The sequence below is a fragment of the Liolophura sinensis genome, chromosome 6, assembly GCF_032854445.1.
Source record: "Liolophura sinensis isolate JHLJ2023 chromosome 6, CUHK_Ljap_v2, whole genome shotgun sequence".
NCBI lineage: Eukaryota > Metazoa > Mollusca > Polyplacophora > Chitonida > Chitonidae > Liolophura > Liolophura sinensis.
In genome coordinates this window covers 12250796-12265346 of record NC_088300.1, presented here as the reverse complement: position 1 = coordinate 12265346, position 14551 = coordinate 12250796, and the positions used below count along the sequence as shown (strand labels likewise).

The following is a 14551-nucleotide window of genomic DNA, read 5'->3' as shown; positions in this document are numbered from 1 at the left end:
TGATTTCTTGCCAAGTTGATTTATCACTGACTTCTGATTTCAGGTAACTTTACAGTTCTAGAATGGTTGACATCAGGCCGACCCTCATACTTGCGGAGTCCCTGGATAATATCCACCACAAATCCATGGTGCACTCTCAGCGTGCGCACCTTCTCTCTTTATCCGGAGTCTTGTCGCCTTAAACTATATAGGTCAGAGAAGATCTGGGACAGCAGAGGTAGCAAGCTGAGGAAGTGGTCTTACACCGATATCATGCCTGGAGACAACAGGTGAGTTAAGTGGAACCATCATTCTTGGGATCTTCAGATATCTGTGTAAATATATACAAATGGACTGGATTCTACCCCTTGCCTTGTGCTACAGTAGGGTCTAATATCTATGTCCAAAATTAAATATTCATCAAGCTTACACATAAATGAATCAAGTCAGTTGTGGGATGTAGGGCCCAATCTTGGGAGATTACCTTAATATATGATGTTTTAGTGAACTTCTGTATATGAAAATGATACAGCCAAAGATGAATCAAAATATATCTGGTGAGTACTCATCCATTTGCAAGAGAATGAAGTAGTCAAGTCAGCTGGTGGCCAAGTGGCCTAGAAAAGTTACCCCCTGAATACTCACACTCCAAGTTGCATGAAAGTGAGCATCATTGACGTGTTGATTATTAAAAGTGTCGTCAGCAAGTTCGATGTAAGTAAAGGGAAATGAGTAAGATGTAAGAGAACATCCTGTTTGAACATCATTTATTACATATTAATAAATCCCTTACAGACATGAGGTGTACACCTCAGTGTGGGGTATGGATGAGGTGTATATGATGTATAGAAGTTTAAGAGTTCTTGATTATCATTTAGTGGTCATATACCTCAGGTACACCTCAGCCACTTTTTAAGTCAAGTTGTTAAACAACAGATCAGATTTAAACATTTTACTTTAGACAATTAATTGAAATGATGAATACAAAATTACAAAATTTTTGTGCACAAGAAAAAATGTTTACTAAATAAATATAAGCCTTTGTCTCACCCTATACTGACTTGTCATTCAGTGTGCAAATATTGACCAATCACAGGGCGTGGATGTATTTGCCCATAATTATTCCAAGACGGCTGTCCTGAACAATAATATTGACCAATCACAGGGCATGGATGTATTTGCCAATGATTATTCCAAGACGGCTGTCCTGAACAATAATATTGACCAATCACAGGGCATGGATGTATTTGCCCATGATTATTCCAAGACCGCTGTCCTGAACAATAATATTGACCAATCACAGGGCATGGATGTATTTGCCCATGATTATTCCAAGATGGCTGTCCTGAACAATGATATTGACCAATCACAGGGCATGGATGTATTTGCCCATGATTATTCCAAGACGGCTGTCCTGAACAATAATATTGACCAATCACAGGGCATGGATGTATTTGCCAATGATTATTGCAAGACGGCTGTCCTGAACAATGATATTGACCAATCACAGGGCATGGATGTATTTGCCAATGATTATTGCAAGACGGCTGTCCTGAACAATAATATTGACCAATCACAGGACATGGATGTATTTGCCCATGATTATTCCAAGACCGCTGTCCTGAACAATAATATTGACCAATCACAGGGCATGGATGTATTTGCCCATGATTATTCCAAGACGGCTGTCCTGAACAATAATATTGACCAATCACAGGGCATGGATGTATTTGCCAGTGATTATTCCAAGACGGCTGTCCTGAACAATGTGCATATGTATTCCAGGCCGTGGGAAAACATCCCAATTATGTATTGATTGATGCTTCCTGGGGCTGAATTTGTAACATATCTTGGCACATAAACAGTTCTGAAGGGCGTAGAAAAAGAGTAACACTTAATTTTTATAAAGCAGCAAGAAAGCCTAATGTCACTGTTGTTGTTGTAAATCAGCTGAGATTTACAGATACTGTAAACAAAGAACAGTAGTTAAAGTTATCTATAATTTATACAACCAATATTTAAGTGTTTTGAGCTTGTTCTGTCAAAATAAAAGTGAAAACAGTCTACATCCACCTTGCTTATAAGCAGGTACCTTAGCTGTGCCTCAGCTGTACCTCAGATACACCTCAGGCATTATATGTTTTACCTAATATTTACAGGGTACACCTCCGTTGAGGTGTATTATAGGTGTACTTAAGGTACTAATTTTCATAATTGGCAGCACCTCAGATACATGTACCTTCAGTACACCTCACATACACCTCAAGTATACTTTAGACAAACCTCAGTTCAGATATGCTACATCCCCATGGTACATGTACCTCAAGTATACCTCCAGTACACTTTATAAGGATAAGGGATTATATGCAAAAGTTGGTCTCACCATCCAACTTCTACATGTCTTAATTTTGCTTTTCCCTGGTCTGGCTTAAGCTCCCCTACCATCCCTGCTTAGATGTAACTGATCTCTCTGTGTCCACCAGCTTAGCTGGGGCTGTAATCTTTGGGACTGCCTAAGGACTGGCATTTATAGCCTCATCATTCCAGACCTTGGAGAGAACTGACAGGCTTGCTTGTTTGACGACTGTGCCAAATCTATAACTTGTGTTTCTTACTTGTAGATTTGAAGTCCATAAAATAGTTCACTAATACCATGAATTTATGTTCAAATACTTTGAACCGTTTCAAGATTGAGTTATTGGTTCCCTTGTCTGAAATGCTTACTCAAAGTTACATACATGTAAAATTACAATAATTGGAAGACCAGCTAATCTGTTTATAAAAACTTTCCCTCGAAAGATGTTAGTGTACCATCTCTTTTACAATGTCTACAACTGTTGTGTTTTAAGGCTGGATGATCTGCCTAATTATAAGGCCATAGTAGCAAGTTCTAAGATATGTGCTATATACTAGCTTTAATAATAAAGGGTAATTTTCTGCTTTTTAAGCATATACAATTAGAGTAAAACCCTATCCGAAGTAAACTGACAAGAGGCTGTATTTCACAGGTTATGTCTCAAGTGACCATTTGCCAGTTATCACACTGTTGTTACCTATAAATTGCGTATTGTATCTAAAATGTCACCCCATTGATATCTTTTATCATGCATCTTCAGCAAAGATAAGAAAGTGTTTTTTTTACCTGATTTGTTGGATGTGATGATGATGTTTGTACATTACTTTACATTATATTCTTGATGTTTAACAGAGACTAACCTTTTTGGACCGCCAGGTGTTAAACATCTAGTCAGTTGCGGTGGCCCAGCTCTGGTTATCACAATAATGCTAAATGCTGTTAAATGTATTTGCAAGATGGTTCAATGAATAACTCAGTACAGTTTAATGGTAAAAGAGAGTAGCTTAAACTCCTAGGGGAAGAATTGATATGAGTATCTTTGAAGGGAATTTTATTGGAGAACAACAATAAAATACCAGACTTATAGGATTAAGTGCAAATTGTTCTCGCTGTAGAAAGGCCAGGATAATGCTTCCAGGCAGAAATGTCATTGTAAATTTGTGCTGATCGTTACCAAAGGGAGTTGTCCAGAAATGTACAGGATACAAAGGTTATGCCAGTGAAGGACAGATGTGCTTCTGCCCTATCTCTTGCTGTTTAAGAGTATTTTTATCTACAGACAGACAGGTTAATTTATAAAATGTGTAAAACCTAAAGAAATGAATTGTTGACGCACTGTTTTCTGCTGGATTCTTTCCTCACGGTAATGATGCCATTATCGTACTAGTCCAAACACATTATGTGTCTGAATATAGGTGCTGTATGTAACAACAGTTGTAGTTGCCCATCGAGAAAGACACCATAATTGTGCATTAATGTCATAATCAAGGTTCATTATATTCACAACACAGATCCAGTTCTTTCTGTGTTTAATGTGACCATTGGTGTTTATCCTGTTAGGTTTCAACTGGCATAAAAGCCCGCATGTCCAAGCATAAAGATGAGAATGATCATAATAATGAGGTATATGTTCTAGATAACATAGATACACAAGAGAGGTGCATTACACCCAGTAGCTACATCTGGACTGCAAAGTTTGTCTTTTAGCATTTGTGTGTGTGGGATCGAAGAAGAGAAGTTGAATATAGGGTAATTTGAACATGAGATGAATGTTCTAGATAACTTGACATAAGTGAGCATTACATAGCAGCAGCTACATCTGCACTACAGACATAGCACTGTCATTTTGTCTTCCAGAGTTTGTGTATGGGAAAGAAGAAGAGAAGAAGTTGAGTACAGGGTAACTTGAACAAATTGAAGGGCTAAAAGACATACATAAATGACTGATTGGCTACTGAACCTGTTGAATTTGAAAGCACCTCATGTGCAGGGATGTAGCTTTGACAGTACATTTGAACTGAGCACAAAGGTTTACATAATATGAAGAAAAACATCTAGCATAAATTCAGAGTACCATTTTATATAAGTATGAATGACTGGAGTTACATGAACTAATTACATTTTTCTTTATTTTGGCCAAATTAAGAAGGGTTCAAAATCTTAAAATGGATGACAGACATTGGTGGGAAAGTAATCAAGTTAACAACTACTCCGGAGATTGTTTCTTAACAAACACTGTATTCTTTTGAATACGTGTGCGGTCTTTAAAAACAGAAAGAAATAAAATAGCATTAATTATCATATCACCCATGATCAAATTGATGAAATAAACACTGCGTCAGTGTACTACACAATCTTAATACAAACTCATTAAAACAAATAACATCGGTAAGGTTTGGCAAGTAAAACTACAAACATATACAGTTTTCTTTTACATAATGTAGAAGAATACAATATATGACTACTTATGACATTCCCACTTTGTAAACATGCTAACCCAGGTCTACAGATCTCTCATAAATTCTGTGCAGCATATTTTCCACAGCAAAATGCAAAAAATCATTTATCAGCAAAAATCGAATACATCGGCTCATTCATATTCACGAGTGAGGAGTGACGTCATGATCTACAACGGAGATTTCAAAGGCTTTAATTTTCCACAGTTATCAAAGAATAAACAAGACCAATGGTCAATCTAACTAATGAGAACTAAAGGAATATTTATAGGGTACACTTCAGTAGATGCTTTGTTTATATTTATATCAGATAAATGCCTTATATGAGTGCTGTCTGTGACTGCGTCCTGTGTTATTGTTTGACCTGATTTGCAAGTGCCCGTCTGGTTGCATCGTGCCAAAAAATGATCATGCAACACTAAATGCACATGTATCAAAGTATCCAAAATTTTGTGCATCAATTAGCAAAGAAAATGTATGTCACTTCACCTGGAGAGTGGATCTTTGTACTCTCAAAACAAGTTTTACGCAGCAAAACTGGCTCTTCATCACCGCATTCGAAGCTATCGCTTCACTATTGTCTGGCTGCTGTGATGTCAGGTTGCATGCAGTAACTGGGTGAGTGTGGGGACAGTTTAGTGCTTGGGTGATGTCAGGGAGCGACGCTTGCTTGCATCTGACGTACTTTCTTAAAATTCATGAAAGAATCATGTTGGCCTAAAGTGGTATTAATGTTTAAATAGATGAACACACTGAACCCAAGCTACCTATTCAGCAAGGTTACACACACTGCAACAGGTATCAAAATAACCTTCATCTACAACATCAGTGAACATCCTTCCTAAACCCAGAGCTAATGCCCTTAAATATTCTGGGATAACACCGTGGAACCAACTCCCTACACATCTTGGAAATTTACAGAATGTTAATGTTTTCAAAAAAAATTATTATTATAAGTGAAGGTTAATATGGCAATTGCTTTGTGCAGAGTTTAGTATTTTGACCTTTGGTTTCACTTTTGACTTGTTAAATATGATTATGTGTACCGCCATCTTAAAAAAAAAGTGGCTTCTCTAACATGTTATGTGTGTTTGTGTCTATTAAAAATCTGTAACATGTTGTATGTATTTGTGTCTATTAAAAATCTGTAACTTGTTATGTGTGTTTGTGTCTATTAAAAATCTGTAACATGTTATATGTATTTGTGTCTATTAAAAATCTGTAAAATGTTATATGTATTTGTGTCTATTAAAAATCTGTAACATGTTATATGTATTTGTGTCTATTAAAAATCTGTAACATGTTATATGTATTTGTGTTTATTAAAAATCTGTAACATGTTATATGTATTTGTGTCTATTAAAAATCTGTAACATGTTAAATGTATTTGTGTTTATTAAAAAGGGGAAGATGTGCATATAGGAATACCTTTTCAATGGACTTTAAGGCAGGCAGAGACAGTGTAAGATTAATTTATCCATGTCAAGTGTGTTTTTGTTAGGGATTGGACAACTGTAAATCTAAAACACAGAGTTGTCTTTGGTTCATCGCTATCATGCCTGTAACCAGAACGCGTGGTTAGTAGGGGACGTTAAGATGTATCGTTAAGAGAAAAGAATTTATGAAGAAAAGAATTAAAATGTATCCAAAAGCTGAAAAAGTTGTGTTGGCTTAATTAAGATCTCCTGCTCTTATTCCTTTTACCAGTGAGTTGGCTTCTTCAGTGTGCAGTACTGTGTCTAAGCTATTGGTCAATACTGAGGAGGCAGAAGCCTTTTCTTCCCTTTAAAACAAGACTGTTATTTTATAACAGTTACATCCTTCACTGTCCCTATTTGGGTCAGCTGTTCCAAAGGCCTACTTGATCGAGTCTATAAACTTCAAATTTCTGCTGCAAAACATATCCTAGACAAACATAATAATAAATCATCAGCTGAAACTTTTGAAATGTTAAACTTAAAGACTATGCATGGAATTATCCTATACCAAAATAATCTCATTGTTTACAAATCCTTAAAAATGACCAGTATCCTGACTATATGAAAAAGTTGTTCCCAATCAGAGAAGAGCCCCACCATGAACTAAGACCATGTACAAGTAATCAAGTAAAAAATCCTTTTCCCCACACAGAACAACTTAAGAAAAGCTTGTCATACTCTGCGGCTGTTCAGTGGAACAGTCTCCTCAGTTAAATTGTTCAAAAATTTGCACAAAAGTGGCAGAAAGTGCCAAACACATAGCAAAGTCTTGTATCTCTATAGGTATGTATATGTATATGTAGAACTTTGAACTGTTTAATGCTTCATTTTTTTTTTTTTTTAATAACCTGTTTGACTGCTGAGTGGTTGTGTTAGTGAATGGAGAGCCTCGGCAAAGATCAGTGCTGTCATATTTGTTTGTTACCATCTTCCCTTTAAAACAAGATATCATTATTATTATTATTATTATTATAAATCAGTCTATGGCTGTGTGGCAGTCTGAATGTGGTCTTATTTAATGTTATGCACCTGCATTTTAAATGACTGTGTATCTGGGGTTTGACTCTGCTCACAAGCCAAGTGGCATCAGGCATTCACAAAGTTTGGCACAAGAAAGTCTTCGGGCATGTGAAGAAATCTAGCTATTTTGGTAAGACAACCCAACAGCAAGCCAAGTCCTTGAAGTGTTAAACCCTTTTCTGCACGTACTTGTATACACAGCAGCTGTGTTTGCAGACACGTCTGTGTTCCGAACCCTCACTCAAAATTTTGTGATCACTTCACATTATCTGCTATTGACCACCTTGACTCTTTAGTGCAGTTACTTGGGTCAAGTTTTAGGTCATGGTGAGCAGTGGAGTTGTAATTGAGAGCTGGCTGGGGTGGGTAAGAATCAGATACCAAATTCATCATGTTTATAGCCTCTGTAGGATGAGTTCATAGGTGGATCAAGGCGTTTAAGCTCCCAGACAGGCTTAGGAGGGGCTGACACCGTCTACAGCTATAATCCGGTATTTATTAAGCACTACTAAATCGATATATTGCTTGGGATTATATGGTCCAGCCACAAGTTTAGTACGTGTTATTCGTAACTTATATGCAACTGATTAAAGATCACTTGATTGTATTTGTTTGCTAGAGTGGAGTTCAACACTTTATTAATCATGTATATAAAGGTGAAAATCAGGTTTTCCGTCACTGATAAAAGTGTTACCCCATGTGTTAGCTAGGTATCAGTTTTGTTATTACATTTTGATATGTCATGCCCAGATGCCATGACTAGGATAAAGAAACATATTATTTCATGAGGTTTCGATTTTAGCTGAGCAGGATGGGGTAATGATGCATGTTTTGTTAACTTTTAATTTCCCTATGTCACGAAACAAGATACGACGTCATGCAAGAGATCATGTATGACAGATTGCTATACAGAAGTCAGGTGGTTGTCAAACTATGTCCCATTTGTTTGAAAATAATTTCTGTGTGAATTGTAGTGTATATGAGATAAAGTCTTATGAGGATGATTGTTGGGGGGCACATTGTGTGTGGAGGATGCATCTTGGCTGTATGATGTGAAGATCTTCCACTGATATTACAGCTGTCCTACGCAGATGTCCCGATCCACATCCATGCCAGATATATCATCATGATCAAGAAGTACTGAATATCTCCCCAGGTATTGCAATGGCATAAGTTTTATGGGTGGTAGAAACCCAGAGTTCATGTCCAGTGTAAAACCTGCATTATTTCACAAACAAGGAACAAGCCTTTTCCATGTGGCTGTAACAGGTTTGAGGAAGCTTGATTTGTGTGTATAGATTGTGTATAGATTGTGTCATTAATTGGTGTATAGATTGTTCTGTCTACCTTTTTGGAAGACCACAAGATCAACCAAACAGCCTAAAGAGTGCTGTCTGCCAATAATTACCACCACAGCCCTACAAGCAGTACGCATATAGGAAAACAAGCTTTTTTTTTCTTTTCACCTTTACCAGAGTTAAAATCCTGTAATCTTAAATCCCTCGCTCTGGAAATGTAGATGTGTTTGTACAGGAAAGAATAACAAAGTTTGTATAACATACTATTGATCAGTGTACATGTACATGTATATAAGATCTGTATAAGAAAAAACTAGAAAACCTTCTCTGTTTTCTACATACTGTTGTATTCCAGATTCAGTTTCAAACTTTCATCCTCAACAGGGATATTAAGTGCTGATGTGCATGTGTGTGTGTGTGTCATATATATATATATATATATATATAAGTATATATGTATACTATAGAAGAAACATGACACACTCAACTTGCTGATTTAGCTTACTAGTTTCACTGTATCATGACAGTTCTTCAGAGCTTTTTTTATTTCAGCATATCTTGCGACAGCTATATATACATGCAGGTAGATTGCAGGTAGATTAAACCCTGGTGATCAGTCGTAGTTACAAATTACATATAATATAATAAAGTTGGAACTTATCCATACAGAGAGATTATTCTTTCTTAAGTTCATATTTAAATTTATGAATGAAGTACTGTTCTTTGATTCTTCTGGTTTGATCTTTATTCACTGATAAGTTAAAGAAGGGCATTATGTGGAACTTGGGCCCACTGTTTAGGTTACAGGTATATGATGTGATATGTTTGGTTACAGGTAAAATCTGTAAACTTGGCGTGTTAATTTGTTGCCTATGTACCCTACATCGAGTCCTTAATGAATCACCGGTTTCGCCTTTGTAGAATTTGTTACAGTTAGAGAAGGTTAAGACATACAGTAGATTTTGGAAATTACACTTCATAAATATTTATATATATATATAGACAGTGAGAGAGAGAGAATTGCAATGTTAAACAATGTGATGACGATGAAGAATGCATCCCAGGATAAATTCCTATGGATCAGAGTTGACACTCAAATGAAAATATACATGATATCCAATTTTAGACGTCTTGTGATCTTCATTGAAAATGTGAACGTGACTGTATAGTCATAAGTCAGTGATATGCGATCTGATAATACTCAGGCATCTGTAGCAATTTGCTGTTTGTATCAGGGTTGAGTTGGATGTTATATTGTTATTTGATATCCTAGTATGGTATCTTGAGTCTTCATATAGACATTGAGGTCATCTTGGGTTAAGTTCAATGGCCATGCTGTGTTGTATTTTACGGATTCCCTTAATTCGGGAGACATTGATATGAATGTTCAATAGATTCAATGACATTTATGGTCTGGTCAAGCAATGGTGTGTAAGAATTTCCAAATTCCACAAAGATCTTTTGAACTAATGGTATAGATGCTCAGTGATCTGGAGTTTTTCTGATCAGGCCTCTTTTTTCATCCTGCTATCTTATTCATGGTTTGACTGGGTTAACTGAAAAGCACTGTTGAAAACCATGGTTTAAGTTGACACTCACTGGACCAAATGTATCGATTCCTAAAGGCTGTCTGCACCGCGGCTACAAAGGCGTTTTCAGTCCTGTATGGACTTCAAAGCCAAAGAATAGACCAGTGAAAACATATCCTGATTCAGCCTTCTGTGTCCAAGGAATAAATGCTTTCTTTATGGATGGTGTTCTCGTAGATGACAGAAACCACCCTTAAAACTTGCTGTTTTGCTTAATTGAGTTAAACGCACAAAGGTAAATATGCTAAAGTAGTATACATACATTCAAAAAGTTAACCTGAAATGAATTTTCCAAGCCTGCAGATCTGCACATATCCATTAGTTAACATTTGTTATCCAGAAATGTAACTTAGATTATCAAAAAGAGATGCTGCATATGTATTTGATATTTCAGAGTTCATTCAACTTTCATATTTCTGTTTTATTCTGAACATGGAAGTAGGCTCATGTTTTTTTCATTACAATTGGTCCATTTCATACGATTGAAAAATTTTTGAATACGACGTTAAAACCCAAGCACTCATTCACTTATTACAATTGGTAGAGATCTGTGAATTATGTTACTTTCAGTTTTAATAACGTACACCAGATTGATTTATTGTTGGAAGTAGGTTCATGTTTTTTTCATTACAATTGGTCGATGTCATATGATTGAAAAAATTTTGAATACGACGTTAAAACCCAAGCACTCACTCAGTCATTACAATTGGTAGAGATCTGTGAATAATGTTACTTTCAGTTTTAATAACGTACACCAGATTGATTTATTGTTAAATAATGATTCAAGATTTTTGATTTTCAAATGTTTTGAATATTTGAATATAAGAAAACATTTGAAAGTCAATTCTGTGAAAGAAACTATAATTTTTTTTCTACTCAAAGAGAGAAAAGTGCACATACTCGCTGATAATGCAAAACGTTACATTTCTGATATTTGTTTGCATTGATTGTGTTTGTATATACATAAATTTACAGCCATTTGGTTGATTTTTGGGCATTGGGGATTTGTGCAGATCACATTCAGCTACATGCTTTGACTCTTTTGTCCAGGTAACATGATACCTGTATATTGTTGAATGCCTCTACATAAAGCCCTGAAATAGTAGGCTAATGTGTGCATTCTTTTAAGTTTATGGGGCATGCGTGGGCTACTTGTATATCTGGAGGGGAAGTATGTGGTGAGTTTGAAGTGGTCCTGTATAGTTCCCACCTTTCATATTTGTAAATGCCATTATAATAAGAAAAGTGAAAGTAATAAGTTTAGAAATAAAACAATATTTCAGCAACTTGCATGAAGCTAATGTTTGAAAAACTTTTGAATTAACAATATGGACTTCAGTACAGATTCTTAACAGAGCATCTGAAGATTTCATGAAAGTGTATTTTTATCCTGAAATCAAATTTATTTTTCTTGGAAACCTTCTGCTATCTTGCACATGAATGCACATTTATCAACTTGAGAAAGCCAAATGTATTGTGCATTGCTAATTCATCACACTTTTTGACAACTTGCCCATCCTTTAATTTCAAGGCTTATGGATTCATCTTAAAAATGAGTGTAGAAAATCGTATTTTTTGCACTTTGTTACATCAATAAGGGCTAGAACACACTTTCATTTAGTTCATGTGGGAAAATAGATAATATTGGATACATTTTGTCCAAGATTGTCTTACCTTCAAATTTGAGAAGATGTAATGAAGGTCTGTATTAGATTGTAATGGACATCATCCTATGTTGAAATGATATATATTGAGTGTGGTGGACAGAGGATATGTGATTAGTGTCAGCACAGCCTTATCGATAAACCTTTGATGACCTGTGGTATATAGATACTGAGCAGATTTAGGACTTGTATGGTTATTACTGCACAGATTATCATGAAGTAGTGTCTGCAGGCTATCAAGGCATATGTCAGCTCTTCTGTTGTGTACTGTGTCAACTTGACAAAAAAAACCTACTAATTGTATTAATATTTCATAATTATTCCCTTCTGGTATTTCCTTGGGCCCAATTCATGTTATTATCGGATTGTTCTTCTGTAAAGGGGTTTTTAGTTACAGCCCAGTATCATGTAAAACAAGCAGTGGCCAAATACTATAAAGGTCTACATGTTACACTTGTGTGAAACAAAATTTAAAAAAAAAAAAAAAATTAAGAAACAAACTTTGAACTCCCACTAGAAAGTATTATTTTAATAAGGTTTAATTTGGTCTGATAAGCTTATTCAGTCTTGCCTGGAGGAGCCAGAGTCCAAACAGCATTATGGCCATTGACTTATGATTGTGCCATATAAATGTGTATTGCATCAGAAGTTTCTTGTAAACAAAATTTCTGCTAAGATCTATTGTAATACATGTACATGAAATGACCATGGACTCCTTTCTTTGTGCTTCAGCCCTATGGTATAGCCAGAGGCTTTATTGAATGTTTGGCTATTCTTAGTATGATAATTGATGTTGAAAATTTGTGCTCATCTCTTCATATAACCTTAAGGATAGTTCAGAGTTTTGGGGGTTTTTTTTAAGATCCGTGAAGAAAAAGTATATTGTGGCAGATTTTGGATGTAAGATGGATCACTGCATTGTTGCATATGACAAAAATGTCCTATGGGAAAATGTGAGGGTGATAATTTTTACTTGTCCTTGTTTTGGAAATATTTATTACATATGTCCTTGTGTCATGGTGTAGTCCATAAGTTTATGTGTACCTGTTTAAAGCTATTTATTACTGATCTGCATATTAATTGACAATTGATTTATCATAAAACTACATGTAAACTAAAATGTACATGCACACCAAAGACGTGTCACTCATTTGTCCTTCCACATTATTGAAAGAAACGTCTCAACTTTAAGATGTATGTTGTAACGAAATGTAACAACTTTAAGAAGCATGTTGTCACAAAATGTTATAGAAACAAATAACGGGTGTGCTAAAATGTAAAATATAATCTGTATTAATATTAGTTCAGATTTTTCTGCGGATGATTCTTGGGCATAGCAATAAAAGCTGATATACGGATTACATGCAGGTGTGCCAACAGGTTCATGCATGACCTGGTTACTGAGTAATGTGATAATAAGATGGTGATAACTTCATCTGCAGGAGTAACTTCATTTGGTTGTCACAAAATGGAGAACTACTGGGGAAGGTAATCCTTATTGATGATCAGGGTTATGGTAGAAGTCAAGCAGTGCCTGCGTTCACTGATGACAGTTCCAATTCCAGAGCACATAGCTGCACGTGTGTATTCTAACTGTATCACTCAAGATGGCTGAGAATCCCACACCACACTGTAGGTATATATACTCTGACAAAAGCAATCTTCATTACAGTAAAGGAGAGCGAGGTAATAGGATAACAGTGTAAGAGTTTCTCGGCTTGATTATATTAGCAGCACAATAATACTTATCCAGGGTTGATTTACACCTGCCATGGGCTCTATCCTTGAAAGAGTCTTAAGCCCACCTCAGCAATGCGGACAAAACTGAAACATTAACCAAGCTCTGATCAGAGATATCAAACATTCTCTCACATTTGGAACAACACTCATTAGCAGGAAGACATTGATTCTTCTTACAGATAGGATAGTAAAGCAGGGTTTAGGGGATATCCCGAGCAGAGTTCTAGGAATATCTGTTTGTGCTTTAATTTCCAACCACTCACCCTAGTTGTAACTCTTATTGATATTTGTTAGCTGTAGGGCTATATAGGCCTTTAATTTTAGCAGAATGAAATTCTGCCATGCAAGCTGCAGTATTCAAAAGTTTGACCAAAGTTCTACCGTTACTAAGTAATGTCTCAGACACAGTGAATCAACTGACAAGGCAAAAAGTTTATATCTGCGAGTCATTTCAAAAAGGCTTGTGAAAACATTTTTCTAAAAATACTTAGAAGGTGAATTCCAGGCTAGAGAAATTTGGGTGCAGAAGATGCAGAACGAGCAGAATTTATATCATGAGACATTTGCTAAGCGTTAAGGCATTTGCATTGTTCGTAATAGACTACTGCTGTTGTTGTTGTACGCCAAGGATATGTGAGAGGTGACTTCATCGTGGCAGTTGCAAAACACTTGTAGTTGTAAGGATGACTTCTCATACTGGTTATCCAAAAACAACAGTGTGTAGATTCAACATCGGTTGGAATGTGATTTGATCAAACCGGCTTGACCTAGCACGTCTGTGTGTGTCTGTGATCAAGCTCATGTGCTGAGGGAGGCAATGCTATTTAATTCATTAATTGTCTTAATTCATGCTAGACGATTCACAGAATTTGTACTGATGCTCCTGTTCATGAATGTGAATATCATAGAGATGAAAGCAGATATATTTGCCGTGTTCTGTTGTCAGTTTACATGACGTGCCTACAGTCTGT

At 36.0% G+C, this 14551-nt stretch overlaps 1 protein-coding gene across 1 annotated transcript in view; it reads left to right on the top strand.

Annotated features, from left to right (window-relative positions):
* The first annotated feature begins 204 nt into the window (after window positions 1–204).
* LOC135466901 (tyrosine-protein kinase receptor-like) overlaps window positions 205–14551 on the top strand; it is a 103098-nt gene continuing 88751 nt past the window's right edge. Inside the window, exon 1 of the mRNA XM_064744654.1 lies at window positions 205–269. Coding sequence (XP_064600724.1) covers window positions 253–269 — 17 coding nt within the window. The 5' untranslated portion in view covers window positions 205–252. The remainder of the gene's footprint in view (window positions 270–14551) is intronic.